Below are 20,959 nucleotides of genomic sequence, written 5' to 3'. Positions count from 1 at the left end.
TCTCCTATGCTTTCACACATACACACACGCACACACTCTTCAGGGGATCATTTTCCACTATTTTCCACTACACTAGGCAGTTGGGTTAGCCATTCCATCTCTGCTGCTCTCAGAGTCTAATGACGCCTGAGGGCCTCTGCAGAGAGAGGTAGGTAATTAAAAAAAAGAGAAGAGGGAGGGATCCCATTATCTTCCAGAGAAATTAGCTTGACATCATATTAGTTTGGGTATTAATAATACAGTGGGCATCACATTTACATGCAAGAGACGCGACATTGTGAATCCATTTTAAAAAAATGACTAATGTGGGACATTTTTACACACTGACGCTGTTATTTGGCATTTATTGTAATTGAATATGAAGCAAGAGGCAACCTGAAGGGCTGAAAAATGAAGCCAATGTGGAAGTGCCAAAAACTGCAGTTCCTTGAAGGGCCACTTGAGGCTGGCTCCAGAGGCGAGTCAATCCTCATAGACCCCCTGATGTTGAAATACCGAACTTTACAGCAGAAATAAACATGTTTACAGCTGGGTACAAAATACAGTTTGGGTCTCTGTAGCTAGTGGGTAATTATCCTGTTTGTGACAACTGTAGGGGAGTGACTTTTTATATAACTCACCAGTTTATATTTTATTAACGCTTAAAGTTACACATAATCAAGGGTGTGGTCCCTGTGAGTGACAGGCTGTCTTCAAGGCATCCCCAGAGTCTACGAGTAAGATCTTCTGGCTCCAAAAAAGAAACAAGATGGCAGCAGCCGATATGCCGAACTCAAGGCTTCAATACGGGAGTCCACAAACCCACAGGCAATGTCACAGTAGCTACATCCATTATTTTACACAGTCTATGGTATGGAGAACGTAATTTAAAGACCTAACTCAGCTTCTAATCTTGTCTGGTGTAGGAATAAAAGCATGATAACACAACACAGTACAAAATGCATTTAACCTCCAAAGTCGCATCTTACCACGTGACAACATCTTTCGCGGAGTCTTGTCCTTCTTCTCCTTCTCTTCATTTTCATACTCGTCCTTTGAGGACTTCTCCTCTTCCTTGTCCGATGGACAGCTGATGTGAAGCTGGATGATATCCTGGAAAACCACATTCCACTGCTATGAGAAAAGATGGTAAAATTTTGAATTCTAATTTTGTTTAGTCTATTAAAGCATTGTTAATCCTGCACAAACTGTGGCTGCATACAAGAAATTGCAAGCTAGGCTGACTGCAGGGTATGAACAACGGTTAGGGTGAGGGGTTAGGGGTTAGAGACAGGAACAGTACCGATTCTGGAGGTCCATCATTGGAGAACGGACCAGAGGACTCCTCACACACTGCCAGACTCCGTACCAGCTTCAGTTTGGCATTAGACTGAAACAGAACCACACATATATTATCTGTAAGGCTGATTAATTTAGTTTTTTTTAGGGATTTTTATATATATATTTAGCAGATCAGTTTAAAAGTTTCCTGCTATAAGATGGCATTTATAATTGTAGTTTAAAGTAGACAAGGTCCTCTTACAACCACAGCTCAAAAAACTGAAGAAAAAAATGTGTGGAAAATGCAAATGAGCTGGCGTTAAAGCACGAGAGTATCTTGACGTAAAAAAAAAAAAAAAAAAAGGTAAACTTATCCACTGCATCACATAGAGCATTATTAGAATTACCTTTTTCACTCAATATTTGTATTATTTGTAGTTTATTGTATTACATATTTATTAATTATTTTTACTTTTTTTTTTAAATCACATTTTCTTCCTCCTAAATTCTTGAATCTAATCAGCTTCAGGCCATTTTTTGTTTGAAAATAAACAATAAAAAATAATGAAAGCTAATCACCTGTTTTTATAAAATTCAATGCTAAAGGTTACAATATGAAAAAACAAAGTTCCCACAACAACATAGCTCATTTAGACGTTGTCCCTTTGCAGACTGTGTTCCAAAACCAAGTGGGAATTAAAACAATGGTGATCCAACTTCATGAATTTATTATTAGGAGCAGATTAAGCATGGGATGTCACATTAGAAAGCCACTTCCAAAAACACAGTCGGGCTTAACTCTCACGTCCAAGTATGACCAACTACTGCCTTGACATCTTTAAAGATGCAGACAAGCCTAAAAACAATACGAGAATCTCAAAGTTATGAGGAAGGTAAGTTTTGTTTCGGAGAGCTACAGTTTATGGATGCAAATTTCACTGTTTGCTTCATTTAAGATCATCAGATTTAAGTGACAATAACTTAATACAATGATCAATGAGCTGTTGCTAATGATGTAATCATGAATGGTTCATGGATCTGCATACCTTCAAAATGAGTGCGAATAAAAATTATGACAGTATAAAAGGTCTCCTTTATCTGTTCCTCTGATGCACACATTTCATAGAAACAGTGCTTGTTTCACAGTCTTTTTGAAATTCAGATTGTTTTATTGTAGAGTTTGATATGGTGTTATGAAAACAGTGTTAAAAGCAAGATTGTGACGCATGGCCCAACTAAATGGCATGAAGCGGGGTGACCAGTGCAACTAGAGTTCACAGAGTCAGCGCACATTCTATCAGCGGTCGGGAGTTCAAGACGCAGTATGCAACACTAGTCAAGAGGTCTGAGGCTGGAGATGTACTTACTTTTAACTACATGTTTGGGTGACGGTTGCCTCGTGTATCCTGCATCTGTTTGGAGTGTTGGTTGTGTGTATCCTCAGCATTTAACGCAATGCATCCCCAAGATGCAATACACACATGAATGGTTGAGGCAGCGTTAGCAGAATGAGGAAAACATACTCGCTTGATACACACCGTCCTAAATGGCGCTTCTGGCACTTTTTCTGCTGTGATCCAAGGTGATCTCAGAATTATCAATACAGTAACTCTCTCGAGCGTCATCATGTTTATTTTTTAAGTAATGCTAAAAATAAGTTTACAGGTGTGCCCTATAGTGGAACTGTCTCATAATACACATAGTACATAGGCAAACATGTGAACAGCACCGTTCACAATGCAGTCTGTTGTCTATACACTTGTCTACAACGCATGGTAAAAACTAAAAGTATAACCTGGCACCAAAGGCACCAATTAAGTTCATGCTGTATCTGAGCGCAGCTTGCTCAGTGAAGAGCTTGAGAGAGCTCGAGAGACAGAGAGCTCGAGAGAGAGAGAGGACCAACTGTATAACTTTTACAAAAGCTGCTATACTTCACACAACTCTCTCACTGCATTACAAGCCAACTGACAATATTTATATATTTATTTGGCACTAACTGACATCTACTTATCATATCATAGTCTCTGTCAGCTGTCTTAAGTGGCTGGGTGAGGCCAACAGACCTACTTTTAATCCTCTCATGGGCTTTAAGATTTTAAGCCAATGACAAGAAGACAGTGGTCCACTGTAGTTGAGAGGATTAGAACGTTAATAATGGAAGGTCATCTTACACAACAAACCAGCAGGGGGGTTATTTCAGGGAGCGGGATTACAAAGTTATATGGGTGACTTTTAGGAAAGGGGGGGGGGGGGGGGGGAATTACTCACCTTGGCCCTTTTCCTTCCATGGCTGTGATTAGGGGCCCGTTTCTGCAAGAAAAGTGTTATTTTACNCAAAGTTATATGGGTGACTTTTAGGGAAGGGGGGGGGGGGGGGGGGGGAATTACTCACCTTGGCCCTTTTCCTTCCATGGCTGTGATTAGGAGCCCGTTTCTGCAAGAAAAGTTGTTATTTTACTACTAATAATCATAAGGTGGACATTAAATACACATACAAATCCACTGTCTATGTATTCAGTTATGTAATGCAGACTAAATACACATACGCACATTCATAAAGAGACTGCAACCAGCACACAGTTGTACATTTATAAAATCTCTCTTTTGTTTTTGTTTTTTTTGCAGAATACATTTATTCTGAGTTCCAGATTTACAAGATGTGCATGCACCTAGTCTGCTCAGATGAGATCAAATGTGTAGAATCGGGGTGAAAATGTGCAAACCTGTAAATGCCAAGTCTCTGTATTACATCTACAGAACGTGCAACATAACTAGATTTCTTGAGCGGAAACCCGATTACTTGACCATGTATATGTCTACTCAGATTTGCAGCAGGGTTTTAAAAGACACAGGTGCATCTGACAGATTTCAGGCAGCCAAAGTATCAATGTGACTGCAGTGTGGTGGGCTCACAGAGGTTTCTCTAGTTGTGTGTCTTTGTATCCAAATAATCAAATCCAAATGTGGCTAACACTGAAACTAAAATAAGTCTAAATAAGTCAGTTTCTACCTGAACAGTTGTGTGTTAAATTTAGACAAATGCAAGAAAAACATAGGTGTGCACATATAGCTATTCTCAGACTTCAGGCCCTCTCATGTCCTCTCTTAAACTCCTAAAATATGTCAGTCTTGACCAAAAAAATATGGCAGAGAGAGGGAGAAACACACTGTAACAGACCAGCTGAATACAAATTCTGGTTTTGCTGTAGCCAGGTTACTGCAGTACATTTTAAAACAATCTAATTCGCTGCAGCGAGTTTGTGTTATTCAATTATTAAACAAATCCATCTTTGCAATACATGATGTAAACGGTCTAAAAATCCTAAGAGCACTTTTGTACTATAAGTAAGTAAGATTGCACTTATATAGCACCCTGTAAAACAAAGCTACAATGAGTTTCACAGAATACAGATGCAGAAAAGACAGATATACATACTGTATATAGTGCACTCATTCTTTAGAATTGGGACAAAACCTTACATTCTAGGGTTTTGATTTTTAATTAGGCTGGGAAAATATATCTTAAAGTAAACCCTGTAATGGGCCAGCCTGCCAGGTATTTAATTTTTTCTTAAATAGCATGCATAATGGATGTAAGAGGTAAGCTCTGACGGAGCTGACATGTTACAGAGTTGTATTGAGTAGCCATTTTATTTTTCAAATTTGCTAAAAGAATCTTTAAAATTATAATTCCCATTTAGTTTTGATTCAGAAGGGCTACAGAGTTGACATGTTACGTTTGAGACACACCTGATAGCGAGATCTTTTAATGAATTTATCAAAAATAGACAGCTTACTGGTACCTGATTAGCATTCCCGCCTTTTTAGAAACTAGGAAGTGAGACAGGAGTCCTTGTGAGATAGCTTATCAATTTTATGCTCAACTAAATTATGATTTTGTAGAAACTGACAGAGTTGATAAAAATCTGGCACACATTTTTAGAGGGCCAACATTTTCACAAAAAATGTATTTTAATGATTAAAGCAGTACATTTTTACACCAATATTATCAGTATATACGGTTTTTGATTTTGATTCTAAGTAACATTTTTTATTTGACTGAAGTAGTAAATTCTTGTCAGGGACAAATGGGTTTTCTGGCACAGGTCAAGTTTAGAAATTAGAAAAATTAAAGCATAATTTTTTCACCCCAAAAAACAAAATTAGTATGTTGAAGTTATCATTTTAAGGGTTTTTTGGTAGGACATTATCTGTCCAAATTTTCAAGAATGGGTGAGATAAAACAGAAACAATAAATACAGGGAAGGCAAGTGGGTAGTGACAGGTTTTGTGAAATTTTTTGAAGCAGTTTACAGACTTAGCTGATCTAATAGAGGGGTAGGACAGTATCAGATGGACAGAGTCTAACGGCTTTGGTCAGATGAGTGGTGTACAGGGATGTAAAAGTTAAGAGAGGTATTAAGAGGCGAGGTCATGTAGGGTCTTGCTGCAGCCTTTTGCACAAGTTGCAGGCCGGGCAGTGCTGCTTGAATGAGATGGGAGAAAAGAGCATTGCCATAGCCTTGGCATAAACAGATGAGTGTACGGATTAGTAATTCTAGATCTCTGGTTGACAGCATCGATTTGATTTGTGATGTTGTGGAGTTGGAAGAAACAGGTGTGCACCAGCTTTTATGTGTGAGGGTCAAAGTTCAGAATCTGGTCAAAGATTCCACCCAGGTTTGTTGTGGAGGGTTTAACATTGGCGGCCAGAGGGCCAATCATCACGTTCTCTCACCTGTGCGTCCTGCGGGGAGCTTTCCTCAGGCTCCAGGCCTTCTCCTGTCCCTTCCTTTGTACCCTGCGGTTGAGGGGAGGTCTTGCCTCGACTGCAGGGCTCTATGAGTGGCCCACTCTCTCCCTCCTGCTGGATGTCTGTTGTCAGACTCACTGACATCTTCTTAGGGGAGGGGGAGAGGGTGGGAGTTGGGGAGGGGGTTGGGTGGAGAACCCAGGAGTGGCTGAGAAAAAATAGGCATGAGAAAGACTTAGAGGAGCTGTCAAAAAAATGAGAAAGAGACAGACACTTTCAGTATTTGGGTGAAAGTGTACTGCTATACAATCTACCTGTAGGTGGTACCAGATCTGTGCTGGACTCTGTACAGTAAGTCTGGATGGGAACCACACACAGGAAGATGAGGGGAACCCACTAAGGTACTATACTGGGCTGGGCTGCAGCAGGGGGCGAAGCGCAATCCATAGCAAGCCTTAGCCTTTGGGGTGGGGCTGAAAGGAAAAACACACAGATGGACATTTTTTAAAAATATGTTTGGAATAGGTTGCCTCAAAAACCTACACAGGTTGATCTGAGGACATATAGAAACTATAATGTCGGTTACAAGATTTTTGACATCTCGATTTGTAAACAGCGAGAAACTTTTAATTTTTTACAATGTCAGAACAAATGGTTAATCTCTATCAACGTGTCATTTATACTGCCCCTTGTGACATCTTAACTCTGATGGATAAAACAACCGGCGAACCAAACAACGTGATTTTATCACTTTTACTTTCTTTTTTTGTGTCAAAGGGTTAGTTACAAAATAAGATAATTGTTGTACTCTAATAAGAAGTATTTAGAGGTTTCATTTTCTCACGATATGACTGCAAATTCACCTCAAAAGACATATCTTTAATGGAACAATATCATAAAAATATCAACATGCACGACAAAAAAAAAAGGCAGCAATATTTACAGCGATCAGGTGAACTGAAGAGGCAGCAGCTAGCCAGCCAGATAGGGGGGAGGGGCACACCAACAGGCCAGCCACCACCTCAGCGGTCCTCTGGGGCCTCTCTCTTTCCTCTCCCTCTGGCTCAGTGCAGCAGCATGGTCTGTCCTCCAGTCAGGAGCCCTGGACACCAAGAACAGAAGAGGAAGACACGAATGACGTCATGTTTCACACACTGAGTGACTCATCGCTGCTGCTGCTGCTGCTGCTGCTGCTGCTGATTCGAGCAGGGAGGGGGACAAAGCAGCTGAAAGCTCACAGCCTACTGGCACACAGGGCTGCAGATTTCTATAGTGTGGGCAACACTCTTTATGAATGGGAAATGTGTGCTGCCTGAGAAAGAACCAGTTTTTTCCCCCTGAAAATTTAAACTAGCAGCAAAACGTCAAAGAAAGAGGGTTCATTCGTCAAAACCGTCGACCTAGTGCAGTGAAAATTATTGCCTTTTCAATTGGAGTTGGGTATTTGCCAGATTTATCTACTTATACAAAGAATCACTGAAGTAAGATAAAATAAATTGTATGGTAAACTGCCAATATGACAACCAAGAATGCAACGCAGGATTAGAACAGGACGGTATTCAACAATTCTCTTGAGCACACAACATGTAAACATCACCTTTATTTAAACCCTCTATCATCTTCCAGCAGCAAGCTCATCTTAATTAAACTCCCGCCATTTAGAAAACACATTTAGATTTAGGCTACTGTATCTTCAATGACAAAAAGATTGTTATTAAAACAATATTTGCAATAACTCAGTTCTTATCATAACTAGTATTCTGTCTTGCCATGACTTCCTCTAAATGACATCATTGAACTAATTTTACCGGCATGGGAAAACCTGACGCAGAACCGCAAACAGCTTTAGGGTGAATTCAGACTCTAAAGCAGGAACTGATGTCTTAGGCATTACATCCATACACAAACACAGACACAATTAAATAACAATCCATCTGTCATTCAATCCTACAGTATATCCTCTGGTATCACAGGGTCAATGGCAGCATGACTTCTGTGTGCTTGTTGAGAGGACGATGAACAGTATGCATGAAATCCCATACGCATACATGCATGCAATAGCGAGATTAATTGAGCACAAATTCCGGCATCAGAAGCATGACTGCCAGATTGCATGCATGCAGCATGGATGAGTGCCATTCATGCATGTCCCTGTCTGTCCTGCTGTGTTATGCTGTGCTGTGCTGCAGGACAGATGAGATGAGTGAACAAACTAGGCAGGGATTCCCAGTGTGGGGAGACCCAGGCAATGCAACAGCAAAGGCGTCATCAGCTGCAGCATCAGCAGTATTACACCACATCACTGACCAGGACACCCACATGCCCCAACCCCGCTCTGCTTATACAAGCCTGCCATACAGCATCACGTAACATAGCCACGCTATCTACTGTAGGCAGATACAGACGCCTGACACGGTCTCTTCGAAATAATCTGCTCTGTTTGCTCGCTCACACACACCACACACACAGTGTATTCTTGCACGGAAAAGAATGAATGGTTTCGCATTAGAAAGCAAAGATAATCATTCATCTCGAGTGTCAATCTCATGGCTGAGCGGACCAATAGCAGAGCGAGAGCAGGGAGGGGCTGCAGGACAAATTGTGAATCACCACCAGAAATGGGGTGCTTATGAATAAACCAGCTTCCTATTCTCTCTTCCTCTACCCATGCCTCTTTTATGTTTCCTCAGCTCTCTCCTCAACACTTACCCCCTCGCTTCCCTGGAGACACACACACACACACACACACACACACACACACCAGCCCACAGTGTTGCCAAGGAGATGGCAACGTCATTCTCAACTGCTGCCATTTGTGTTGAGCGAGTACCAGCGAGAAGAGCAGGGAGAAGAATGATATTAAAAATAAATATGTGGATTGCAGTGTGCACAGACTGAGAGGGACGGACAGACAGAAGCAGAGAGAACAGAGCAGGATGGAAAGAAAAGTGAGAGACCAGGATGTGCTATTACTGCTGTTCCAATTTCTTCTGAGTTCAGGAAATCTAAGACTGTGATAGAAACAACAATGTGGGCTTTCAGTCATCCAGGTCATGGGATATCAAGTACTAGAACATTACATTAGTGCTGCTGAACTGAGGAAGCTTCTGAGATTAGCAGTGAAGCCTCTTCAAAAATTATGCAATGAGCTGCCATGATTAGACAAAAAGCAATGGCACTTTAAATGCAAACATGAATGCCATTTAACACATTACACTGAAATGGCGGATTAGCTCAACACATCAGGGAGGGTACCCTGAACTGACCAGAACACAGTTCACCTTACCACATTCACATTTTGCAATTCATATATTCTCTATCACCTCAGAAACGATTCCAGCAAACAAATTCATGTGAATGACGACCCAAGAAAATCCACTAACCCCAAAGATAGGGCTTCATTTCAGATCTTATAATAAAAACCTGACAATGGTTGGCTGATAGTTTAATTGTGAAGCAGTGACAGGAAGTGTTAGGTTCGCATTACAAAAACTCTGAGCTGAGCAGATGAGGAAACTGAACTTGGCAATAAAAGTGTTGCCTTATTGTTGATGGAAAACAGCACTATGTTCATGCTGCCATAGTTTTGTTGTAACATTCCTATTGTACCACTTTTACCACGACTGTAACTAGGACTAGTAAAAAACTAGTACCATGTGTCATAATAGAGGCTACACACTGCAGACTCAACATCTACAAAACCAGCAGCAGCAGCACTGCCTGTTGTGTCCCAGTTCAGTCAGTGTGTCAGTCGGCTTGATGTTGGCATCTCTCTGCCAACTGTCAGCATCATCACATGAGGCTGCAGATGTGCAGCAGGGCAGCTGATTCACACAGGACCCTGGCCAGTTACATCATAGCAAAAGAGGTTGTCCACATCATGCTGTCCCCAAGAAACAACATTAACAGGCTGGTGTAATACAGCAGGATAGGGATGCTTTGATCAGGCATGTTATTAACCTATCTAATGTCTTACGAATTGGCCAGTTTAAAACCAATGAAGGTGGTGAACGTGATATTTTTCCTGACCAGTTCACCCTACGGCAACTGTAAAATCCACATTTTATGTAGTACCTGTGCACAGACGCGTCATGTCAATAGAAACCAAGGGGGCACGTGCCCCCTCAGATTTGAGGGATGATTTTTTTTNCACTCATGCATTACTGTGTAACTATGACCAATACAACTGATGCATCAGCCTGCTTCCTGCCACTAAAGCAACAGAATCTTCATTTTAACCCTTAACAGATCCTAGGAACAATTTGTGCCATTCTGTTTTTTTAGTTTCAAGACATTTTGCCTGTAATAAAGGAATATAGCTCTAATTTGCCAAAAAATATTCAGTTTTTATAAACTTTAACAATTGTTATCTGAATCCTACATTAGCCTAAATTGGACGAGCTACAAACAAACTGACGTATTCAGACGCGTCACGTCAATAGAAACGGAGGGGGCACATGCCCCCTCAGATTTGAGGGATGATTTTTTTTTTTTTCAACCAATTTTATTTTACTTACTTTACCTTAGTTATTATTTTACCATCTAGTTATGATCAGTGGTCATATTGAGTGAAATGTATTCTAAATAATGTCATAGTCCATCTCAAAAAGACATCATTGCCTTTTTCCAAAAATCACCACCCCTCTCCTTTTTGATGGATGTGGTCTCTTCCGCCCTTGTGCTGCGTTCGATTGCACTCAGAACTCGGAACTTTCCGACCTCCGAATCGGAAAAGTGCTTTCTCCCTCTCCCTCAAGTAGCTAATATACTTCCCCATGAGTACTTTTTGATGCTCGAAAGACATCCAAACAAACATCACCTTACTGTGGCCGGCCATGTTTTCCGATGTTGCGCAATGAAACGCATTTAGCTCGGAAGTCGGAATTTCCGACCCAGATCTTTCCGAGTTCCGAGTGCAATCGAACGCAGCATCACAGTCTGTGCTTGGGGAGGGGAGCTGTCCGAGAACCTTCGATGGAAATGTGGGAGCAGTCAGTGTAACATTAAACGGTGAGTAGAGAGAGAAATCCCCTTTCAAACATATGAAATAAGTTTATGGCCACTATTTGAAGAACATCTACCTTGTTGTTCGACGTCGTTAGCCATGATAACGTTTCTGACATTCAGTTTACCAACTTTTTGGTTTCCAGCAGTGAGTCAGCAGAACTAGCGTTAGCTAGCTAACGCTAGCAAACGTTAGCTAGCTAGCTAAGCTAACGCTAGTTCTGCTGAACGTTAGCTAGCTAGCTAAGCTAACGCTAGTTCTGCTGACTCACTGCTGGGAACCGAAAAGTTGGTAAACTGAGTTTCAGAAACGGACTTCTGACTGAACATGAGCTAAATTAAAACTAGCTATTACTGAATGCTTCATGTAATGCTATTTTTGGTGCAAGGTAGCCTGTTTACTGACAGTGTAGAATAGGAATGATCTGGTTATCAAACTGCTGAACTTGTTTTGGTATGTCCAGGTAAACATGCAGAGGAGAATCTCAGATTATTTAAGACGAGGGCCAGATACTGCAAGGTCAGAGAATGAAGGGCCAGGCATGGCAAGGTCAGAGAAAGAAGGGCCAGGTACTTCAAGGCCTGAAAGGGAAGGGCCACACACTGCAAGACCAGGTATAGTACTAGGCAGCAGCTCTGGAGTAACATTAGTGCCGTTTTTGCTGAGGAACAATTGACTCATAAGAGCTAACATAATTTGGCTACTGGTTTGGGAGAAAGTAGTGTAAATTTATTTATATCTTCATAAGGGAATGGCTAATTTATTTGTTTTATTGGTTTTTATTCAGCTTTTCAGAATGAGACTAGAGGGAGAGAGGACAGGGAGGAGGATTCTAGAGCAAGTATCAGTGACACTGAGAGAGGTATGACATATTTATCCCCAGTCCACAGACTCTCTGACTGCGTCTTTAGTTTGATATGTGATTGAAACATTGTGTTCCACAACATCGTTTAACGAAGTTTTTTCCTGCTTTTCAGAGGGCGATGTTAGCTTTATCATTCCAACAGAGCGCCTGGCCAGGGACGGCTACATCAGAAAAGGGCCTGTTCAACCCGACCAGGAAGAATATCCAATGACAAACGTAGGAGGAACGCAAAGAAGCTTCAAAAAGGCCTGGTTCACCAAATATTACTGGTTGGAGTATGAAAAAGTACAAGATGCATGTTGTTGTTTTTGTTGTCGAGTTTTTGGTGCAGATGATGGGAGAACCTTTTCCATTGAAGGCTTTCGGGACTGGAAGTCCGCATTGGAGGCGGGAAAGGGATTTTTGCAGCACGAATTGAGCAAGCAACACAAGAGCAATTTACAGAAATGGAAAATGTATGTGACCACCACTCCAGTTGATGAGCAACTGTCTGCCCAGAAGGCAAAACAAGTCCAACTCAAGACAAAAGAAAGGGAAAACAGACACAGCGCTGTCTACAGGCTCGTAGACATTGTGTCAACACTGGCCCGTCTGAGATTGCCTTTCAGAGGCCATCATGAATCTGAAAGTTCTACCAACAGAGGAGTTTTCAAAGAAATTACCGAACTGGTAGGAAGGTATGATGACGTTCTCCACACACACCTGGAAGCAGCCAAGAAAAACCCAAGAGCGGTTCCGAGTTACACATCAGCGAAGAGTCAGAATGAAATGATTGGTTGTCTTGGAAAAGAAGTTAGAGGTCAAATTATAAAGGATGTAAATGAGGCGACCTTTTTCTCTGTGTGCCTTGATACCACTCCAGACGTCTCCAAACAGGATCAGATAAGTGTCATTCTACGGTTCGTTGATAAAAATGGCAAAGTACAGGAGTGCCTTCTGGACATGGTGCATTCACAAGATGCAACTGGAGCAGGACTCGCCAATAGTTTCTTTGAGACACTGGAGAAGTACAGCCTTGAAGTCACCAACATCAGGGGGCAAGGATATGATGGCTGTGCTGCTATGTCAGGAGTAAATAGAGGTGTGCAAGCTTTAGTGAAACAAAGAAGTGCTAACGCATACTTCGTACACTGCTTTGCACATCGTCTGAACCTGGTCGTGATAGATGTGTGTTGCAAGAATGTACCCTGCCGTAACTTCTTTGGTGTTGTTGAACAGCTCTACTGTTTCATGGAGGGTTCCACCAAAAGACACAGCCTGTTCTTTGATGTGCAGAAAGAGATGGAAGACACCCAAGACTCCAGAAGACCCATGACGCTCAAGGCTTTGAGTGGCACAAGATGGGCAGCCCGAATAGACAACTGCAGAGTCCTTCTCATGACCTTGGGTTCAGTTGTGAAGATGTTGAACCAGATACAGACCAGCCCTGAATTCGACCGCGAGACGGCAGGAACTGCACTGGCACTGAGAAAAGCCATTGATTTTGAGTTCTGCTTCAAGCTCGTGGCTATGAATGCGATTCTCAACCTCACAGGTGTTCTCTCCAAGTACCTCCAGACTGTAGACTTGGACATCAGTGCAGCTGCGCATCTTGTGGAGGACTACAAGTCTGAGCTGTCTGTTCTCAGGACCAATGACGCCTTTGATAAGCTGTGGAATGATGCGGGGGAAGTGGCATCAAAGATCGAGGTTGAGTTTGAGGAAAAGAGGTTCCGAAAGGTTTCAAAGAAAGTGGATCGCAGGTGGCAAAATCAGAAACAGATGAGTCTCAAAGAGGAGATGAAGGTTGATTTTTACTTGGCTTGGCTTCTCTTGACCTCTGCATGCAGAGCATCACTGACCGATTCAGCGATGAGACCCTCTCTCTTCTGAAACATACCAACAGCCTCACAAAACCATCCCCAGACAAGATCCCACATCTTCTTCAGCTGTGTGAGTATTACCAAGGGGATGTCAATCCCGAAGTAGCTGTGATGGAGTACAAACTCTTGACAAACAGACTCCAAAGACAAGAACCCCCAGTCCAGGAGATTATGGCTATATACCAGTTCCTGGTTGAGCAGAATCTTCTTCAAGCATACCCGGAGATCAGCAAGCTCTATAAACTCATCATCACACTCCCGGTGACATCATGCAGCAATGAAAGATGCTTCTCAGCACTCAAATTTGTCAAGAACAGATTGCGGACCAGAATGTTGCAAGATAGGATGGCTGATCTGATGGTGATCACAGTCGAGGCTGAGAGGACGCAAGATGTCAACTTGAAGAGAGTTCGAGATTCCTTTTGGAGTCTTGCAGACCGACGTTGAGGTAGGCATGACCATTTTAAACTTGTGATTGGTGTCAGATTAATTATGTCTGCACACAAGAAAAAAATAACTATTTGATTATGTGATTGGTGGTTTGAGTTATGAATGTTGACACCATATCACCATCAATCACTGGCATGTCTTAGTTTATTTGATGTTATTTTTCTCTCTCCCTCTCCCATGTCTTAGTTTATTTGATGTTATTTTTCTCTCTCCCTCTCCCAGGAGATGCTGAAGAGCGTGGTGGGTTACTGACTAAGTTCAACGCCTCGCAGAGAGCACAGGTCAGTTAGCGGTCCACAGACCCTCCACTCCACCTTAACCTGGTCTCCGCATATGAGGCACTGTCCTTAATCTGTGTGTCTTGTTTTGTGTGTGTGCACTGTTGTTGTCAGTGTAAGAATTCACCATGCTCTCCCTGTGTGTACATACCCACCCCTCTACCCCTTCAGGTGTCAGTGTGTATTCCAGTGCTGAGGTTGTGCCGTGTCAGGAAGAAGGTTCTGTTCTACTGTCACTTCCTAGACCACTTCTGTGTGCCACACACAGACACACAAACATATGTTTTGTTTCTTTAACCTAAATATTCTTGTTATAATGGCCCAAATGCATTATGATACTGACAGACTGTGTTTGTGTCTTGACATAATTCCAGACCAGACAACAAAGCCATGCAATGTTTTTCAAAATTATCATTTCAATATTTTTAATTTGTATATAAATGATTTTGAGAGAAAGCAAATTGTATTATTGGTATCATTATAATAAAAACCTATGGGTCTTTGTTTTACCCTTGTGTCAGTCTGTTTTACTGGGTTTGCTACAGCTGCTCTACAACCTTCTCCTAGCCATAAGCTTTACTACAGGCTCTCATGACCCACCACCACCATCTCTCCATCACCATAGATAAATGTATCATATTGATCTAGCTTATTATGTTGATCAAGTGTTTGTCATTTTGCTGTGATGTGCTTCCCTATCCGGATAAGGACAAAATATGAATATAATATTATATGAATATAATATTGAATACGGTACCTAAAATTCTCACAGATCAATGCTCCCTGCTATTTTAATGGGTATATCCTTTGTTCTGTTGGCAGTGGGACTACTTCGTGAGTGCCAGTAGAGGGCCAGTAGATGGCGCTAGAGCCCCATGTTCAAAATCTGCGCTGGACACTTGTTGTCAACGTCATCACGTTTTAACAGTGCAACAGACAAGTCCTTGGCTTGAGTGAGGCAGAGAGCCATAGTACAACCCTAACATTTACATGAGGTTCACAGACAATTTTGTGTGTTTTCTGCAGTAAACACAGGTTCTCCTTCATCTCAGGCCCATTTAGTGGCCGTAACTTGCATAAAATGCATAAATGGTAATTTACGCATTATTTATTAGGATTTAGGGGAGATTTCCTGTTAGTAGTGATCACACACGGCAACAGAGCAACCATCTTGATAATAAACGATCTTTGGCCGATCATGTGACCGCTCACAGCTTTCCCATTGGATTTTAGCCACCCGGGTCTCCCATTGGACAGCCGATCTTACCGGCTTGACATCTAGGCTTCCGGGTAAGCTATAAACACACCGATGGGATCGATGTAAAGGCTGAAGTGTCCTGCTTTCATTAAAAAAAGAATTACGTCGCTCTTATTTTCTTTTCCAGAAATAGACGCGAAAGAGTACGATCTAACCTAAGGGTTAACGTTAGCCTATAATGTCTGGACTGTAACGTTAGCCTGACTAATCAGCTACCAGTAGCCTAGGGAGCATCCATGGAAGTATCAGAAAAACTTGGGACGGGATTTATTTTGGTGTATCTGTGTTTCAACGTTAGGCCGCCTAACAAGATGGGTGAGTGTGTATGATTGCGTCCTTTTTTATTGCCTTGGCACGCCGTTGCCAATAACATTGGCTAACGTTATCTACGTCACGTTATGTTTTGCTGTCAGTAGTGGGAACCGGCCTGGGTTCACGTTTGTGTGTATTGTATTATATTGTATTGGGGCGGCTTTGAGTTTGGGCCCTATCCAACCTCAAGGCATTGTGCAGCAGGGACCCAAGATAAGTGATTTGAGGGCATCCCCCAAAAAAATTTGTGCGCGCGCATAGCGCACGAACCCAATCCACTGTGCCCCCTCACATTTTGGGGTTGCATGACGCCCCTGCCTGTGCATTTAGGTTAATTCATTTTTGTTCACTCCATCATCGTACACTGTATATTCACACACACATTCACACGCACACGCCCAAATACACACATGAACAAGCGGGACCTTTATACATGCATTATGTATGGAGAGCAGTGATGATGAAAGAGCTACCGGTTTCACCATAAACCATGGTGAAATTCCCGACAGTATTACCGTTTCAAAATGTAATTACCACTAAAACCATGTTTGATTACTGTGTTGAAAATCACCAGCATCCAGAGAGTGTGCTGCAGAGAAGAGAGAGGGAGAAAGAGAGAAAGCCTGTGTGTGATGGTGATTCGTGACAGTGAGGCTGCAGCGACCGGAGCAGAGAGTATAAAGTTAAATGTAGCAGTGCAATGTGTGCACAGTTTAGGCTATTTGTCAGTGAATAAACTCCAAGACCCAAGCCCAGTTCTCATGTCTTCCTTGCCACCTCCACCCTGGGTTTGAACCAGGAACCCTCTCCTCGACAATGCTAACCACTGCAACACCGTGCCGCCCACACATTTTTAACAGTACTGCGATAATACTGATAACAATGATAGTTTTGGTCGTGATGTGAAATTTTTATACATTTTAATTTCTAATATAGAGAAGTCAGAGTGAAGGGCTGCCTCACAGGATCGTACCCTGAGCAGTTCGGGATTCAGTGCCTTGCTAAGGGGCACCTCACCAAAAGCCACAAAGCAAACTTAAGCTCATTTCAGAAGTCATGCTTTTTTTGTTGTAGTGCCTAGTCAATAAACCATTCTGCTACTTCTTTCAAAAATCAGCAGACATCCTTCTTAACACACTCAGGTCTTCCTCCTCTGCATGCCCCTCTGAATAATCACAGAACGAGCTGATCGAATAAACAAGACACCTTCTTTCAGCTGTGAGACAGCATCACAGTTGCAAGCGTCACCATCAAATTATTGGTCCTTGTAACAGTAACTTAGCCCCAAAAATCACACTAAATAACAATGTTAAAATACAAAACTAAATACATTTTACTCAACAAACGAGGACTTATCCGTATGAATTATCTTTTATTAAACTTGTATTAACAGTGATAACTAAAATAGATCTAACAAAATGGCAGCGTTTTACAAAACCCCACAACACCCACACAGGTAAGCACATATATAAGCCACACAAGCAGACATACAACACCCACAAAAAAAAATCCCAATCATCTTCATCAGCTGTCATAACGAGTGCAGGGCACTCTGACCCACTTAACACACATTACCAAAACCTTGCAGCCTTTTACACAGGCCCTCCTGAGGACAGGCAACCAGCTGCGACACACCGGTCACACACTCCCCTGCCCACTGTGTCAGGTTACCACACCAAAGGCTGCCAATGGAGTGAGATAGTGTGAGGTGGTGAGTGAAAGAGACAGGGAGAGCTATCTGTCTGGTCAACACCGTGAGGATATGTGTTTGTGTTAAGGCGCACAGAATGTATATCACCGCGTCAGACAGTAGGATAGCCAGACTAAATATTCTGTGCAGGTATGAGCTCACTGTCAAATTTAGCTGCTCCAGGTCAAGCTGGGTCAGGGTCTCGGCAATAGTTAGCAGCAGGGCAAGCCAGAGAAATGAAAGGAATTCCACCGCATGGTAGCCAGTAAGAGCGGAGAGCTTGTTTATATAAAGTCTTTTAACTGATTAACTTATCAGGTAATTAATGCCTGACAGCCAAAAGCCACAGTTTAACACCAGCTGTTGCCAAAGAGCACCAATGTATTAATTCCTCAATTGTTCTAAATCGGGGTCAGTTGGCCTAAAGTTAACTTACACTGTTGTGATGAAATGAAATGAATCAATTAGTGGATCCAAAGAGAAGTAAATGGCAACAATCTTAATAAGATTAATAGCTTTCAAACACCTGTGGGTCTCAGACTGGTCAGCATGCAGCTTAAATATGAAGTCAATACTTTTTTAACTTTAACTGAGACAGAATCAACAAACAGAAGATGGCACCTTGGCCTCAGGGAACTTGCAATGGGCTTATGTTTTTATTTTCTAGCATATTCTAGATCAATCAATTACTTCATTAATCATCATGTTTTCCAACTGGCACAATGTCAGAGAAACAATCTGGTGGAGAAATAAATCCCCCTACAAAAGAATAAAAGAGGATTGGATTATTCTGCCAGTAGCACAATAGAGCAGTACAGATACAGTTACAGTACAGATGGACGAATGAATCTACAGTGGCTACCTCTTCTGCCTTACTCTGGTTATTTCCCCATTAATGACAGCCAGAGTGCAAGTGAACAAAGAATGAACACTGTATATTCCTATAGTTTTGAGTGGGTAATGATTGTGAGCTGCTACTATTATCACTTATTCATTTCATTCATTGCGTTATTTCAAATTTCATAATGGAGAATCATGCGAAGCAGACATGCCTCTCCATTTTCTCTGCAGAGGCTGAATGAAAGATGAAGGTGAATGGAAGCGCAGAACGCTGCAAACAGGAGTGAGCGAGCACGTACAAACCCACAGACAGCAGTGGGAGACGTACACAGGCAGTTCGACCCAATTCAGCTCCTCTGTATTCAGCCGTGCACCTCGCCCATTTGACGTCAGAGAGAACCCATTTCACAAAAGGCAGCAAGGTTATGTCTTCGCAGAGTGAACGCTGCTGTGTGTGTGTGTGTGTGTGTGTGTGTGTGTAGTAATGGCAGAGTTTGTGCAAGCTCAGTGCCTGCACATATTATATATCAGCAGCGCTCGCAGTGTGTGCGCACCAGTGTTTGTCTGTGTCAGAGAGGATTCCCCTTTGCGTCGGTTGCACAATCTCACAAAAGGGAGGGGACGAGGGGGCTGGCAGAGCAGTCGGGACTATAGAGGAACAGTTCAGGCACATTCGCACTGAAACAGTCTGCACTTCAGTGAAAATATGGATACATGCATCACTGGCCCAAACACTCAGAGACACTCCAGAACACTGTAAATATTTTCTGCCTTGAGATATGTAAAAGTGATTAGGGTGACTGTGTGGCTCAGAAAACACAGAGCCGGGAAACTTTGCTGACGACAGCAGCACACATACGGAGAGGAAACATCCTGAGGGCAGATTAACAAGACGCAAAGCACAGATGAGGGGGGGACATGAATGGTCAAACGAAGCGGAAGACAGGGTTTCTCTTTTTCCATCTACGTCTCTCTCTGTCCTTCTCCCTGCCACCCCCTCTCTCGTCAGTGCTATGAGGATACCCCTTCCTGCCTTCCACCCCCTCCACGTCAACCCCTCCCATCAATATCTCTCTCTCTGCATCCACCCACTTCTAAGTGTTAGCTCTCTGTCTCTCTCTCCTGTTTTCTTCCTCTTTTAATGTGTCTTCTTAAATTGTCAGGCCTACTGCTGACGCCATCCTCCTCCACTCAGCCAACCCACTCAGTCCTGTGGGACGAGCTATGACTCATTCTCTCCCTCCTTCCCTCCCCTCCCTCCCTAGTTACCTACCTACCTTTCTGTAGCTCTCTCTAAGTCTCCCTCTTTCTGCTGCTCTCTCTAGTTATAACCTATGTATAGTTGGGGGAACATACAGGAGATGCATGAAGAGGGAAAAAAATGAGACTGGAGGATAAAAACACATGAGGAGAAATTGGGTGAAGAGGAGAAAGAGGTGTTGGCCGAGTGAACGACAGTCTTACTTCTGCATAATTAACGAATGCCAGTGAATAGAGAGAGGGGATCCTGATCTTGCATGCATTAGTGATGAAGGAAAAAGTGCTGCAATGTGGGTGAAGGACAGAAATATGGAATTCCAAGTGGGCCAAATTCAAAAAAGTTATGAAATAATTACATTAATGTGGAAATGACATACCAAGACAAATGTGAAACAGCAATAAGAAAAAAACATGAATTATTTCAATATTCTTCGTCAGAGGACAGTGTTGGGGCACGACGTGCACAATGTCAGTTTAATAACTGAGGAAACACTGTGAATGAGCCGATTTTAAGGCATCTTGATGATCTATTTGCGTGGATAAGAAATTAGCCTGATTTGTGAGCTGACTGGAATTAAACGAGAGTCCCAACTTAACATACTGTCATTGAATCCTTGTGCATCGTTGGATAGTGGAAAACAAGCAGCAGAATTAATGAAACTGATGTGATGAAATGAAATGTATCAGTAGTTTCACTGGAGTATTGGCGAGCATTTCCCATGCTCACAATGATCATTTAGGCTTAAACAACAAAATAAATTTTAGAAATCATCAGTGGTGCAGCCTGTGAGAGGCTACTAAACACTCTTACTCTTTAGTGTGGATGCAGCTCATTTTGTCAATGTCCTGTCATGTCTGACTGAAGCTGAACAAAAGTCTTCTCTGTCTCAATGACAAAACCCAATCTCTTTAACAGACAGAGGAAGCCCGCAGTGTTACATATTCCATGTCTGAAAAGGCCTTAAGTTGCATCAACAAATGAGAAGACTGCATCACACCATGTGACAAACTGTGCACAGACAAGTGGAGGCAGAAACTAATCCAACGTGTGAACAACCACAGCAAAAGAAAATGCTTCAGAGGAACAACTGAAGACAAAAAATGAGTCACAACGAAGAAAACC

General features: G+C 42.2%; 1 protein-coding gene across 17 annotated transcripts in view; it reads right to left on the bottom strand.

The window, feature by feature from the left end:
- Window positions 1-20,959, bottom strand: part of LOC126385724 (R3H domain-containing protein 2) — an 82,157-nt gene that overhangs the window by 40,417 nt on the left and 20,781 nt on the right. For 11 of the 17 annotated variants that reach the window (XM_050037618.1, XM_050037611.1, XM_050037610.1 and 8 more), the window contains 6 exons: window positions 6,960-7,118; window positions 6,331-6,489; window positions 6,002-6,224; window positions 3,656-3,697; window positions 1,283-1,369; window positions 969-1,113 (listed from right to left, as the gene is read on the bottom strand). In XM_050037618.1, the coding sequence (XP_049893575.1) occupies window positions 969-1,113; window positions 1,283-1,369; window positions 3,656-3,697; window positions 6,002-6,160 (433 nt within the window). In that variant the 5' untranslated portion in view covers window positions 6,161-6,224; window positions 6,331-6,489; window positions 6,960-7,118. The remainder of the gene's footprint in view (window positions 1-968; window positions 1,114-1,282; window positions 1,370-3,655; window positions 3,698-6,001; window positions 6,225-6,330; window positions 6,490-6,959; window positions 7,119-20,959) is intronic. The other 6 variants (XM_050037614.1, XM_050037617.1, XM_050037625.1 and 3 more) reach the window with 2 other exon arrangements.

The sequence above is a fragment of the Epinephelus moara genome, chromosome 24 (genome assembly GCF_006386435.1).
Source record: "Epinephelus moara isolate mb chromosome 24, YSFRI_EMoa_1.0, whole genome shotgun sequence".
NCBI classification, from domain to species: domain Eukaryota; kingdom Metazoa; phylum Chordata; class Actinopteri; order Perciformes; family Serranidae; genus Epinephelus; species Epinephelus moara.
This window is presented reverse-complemented; position numbering and strand designations above follow the sequence as displayed.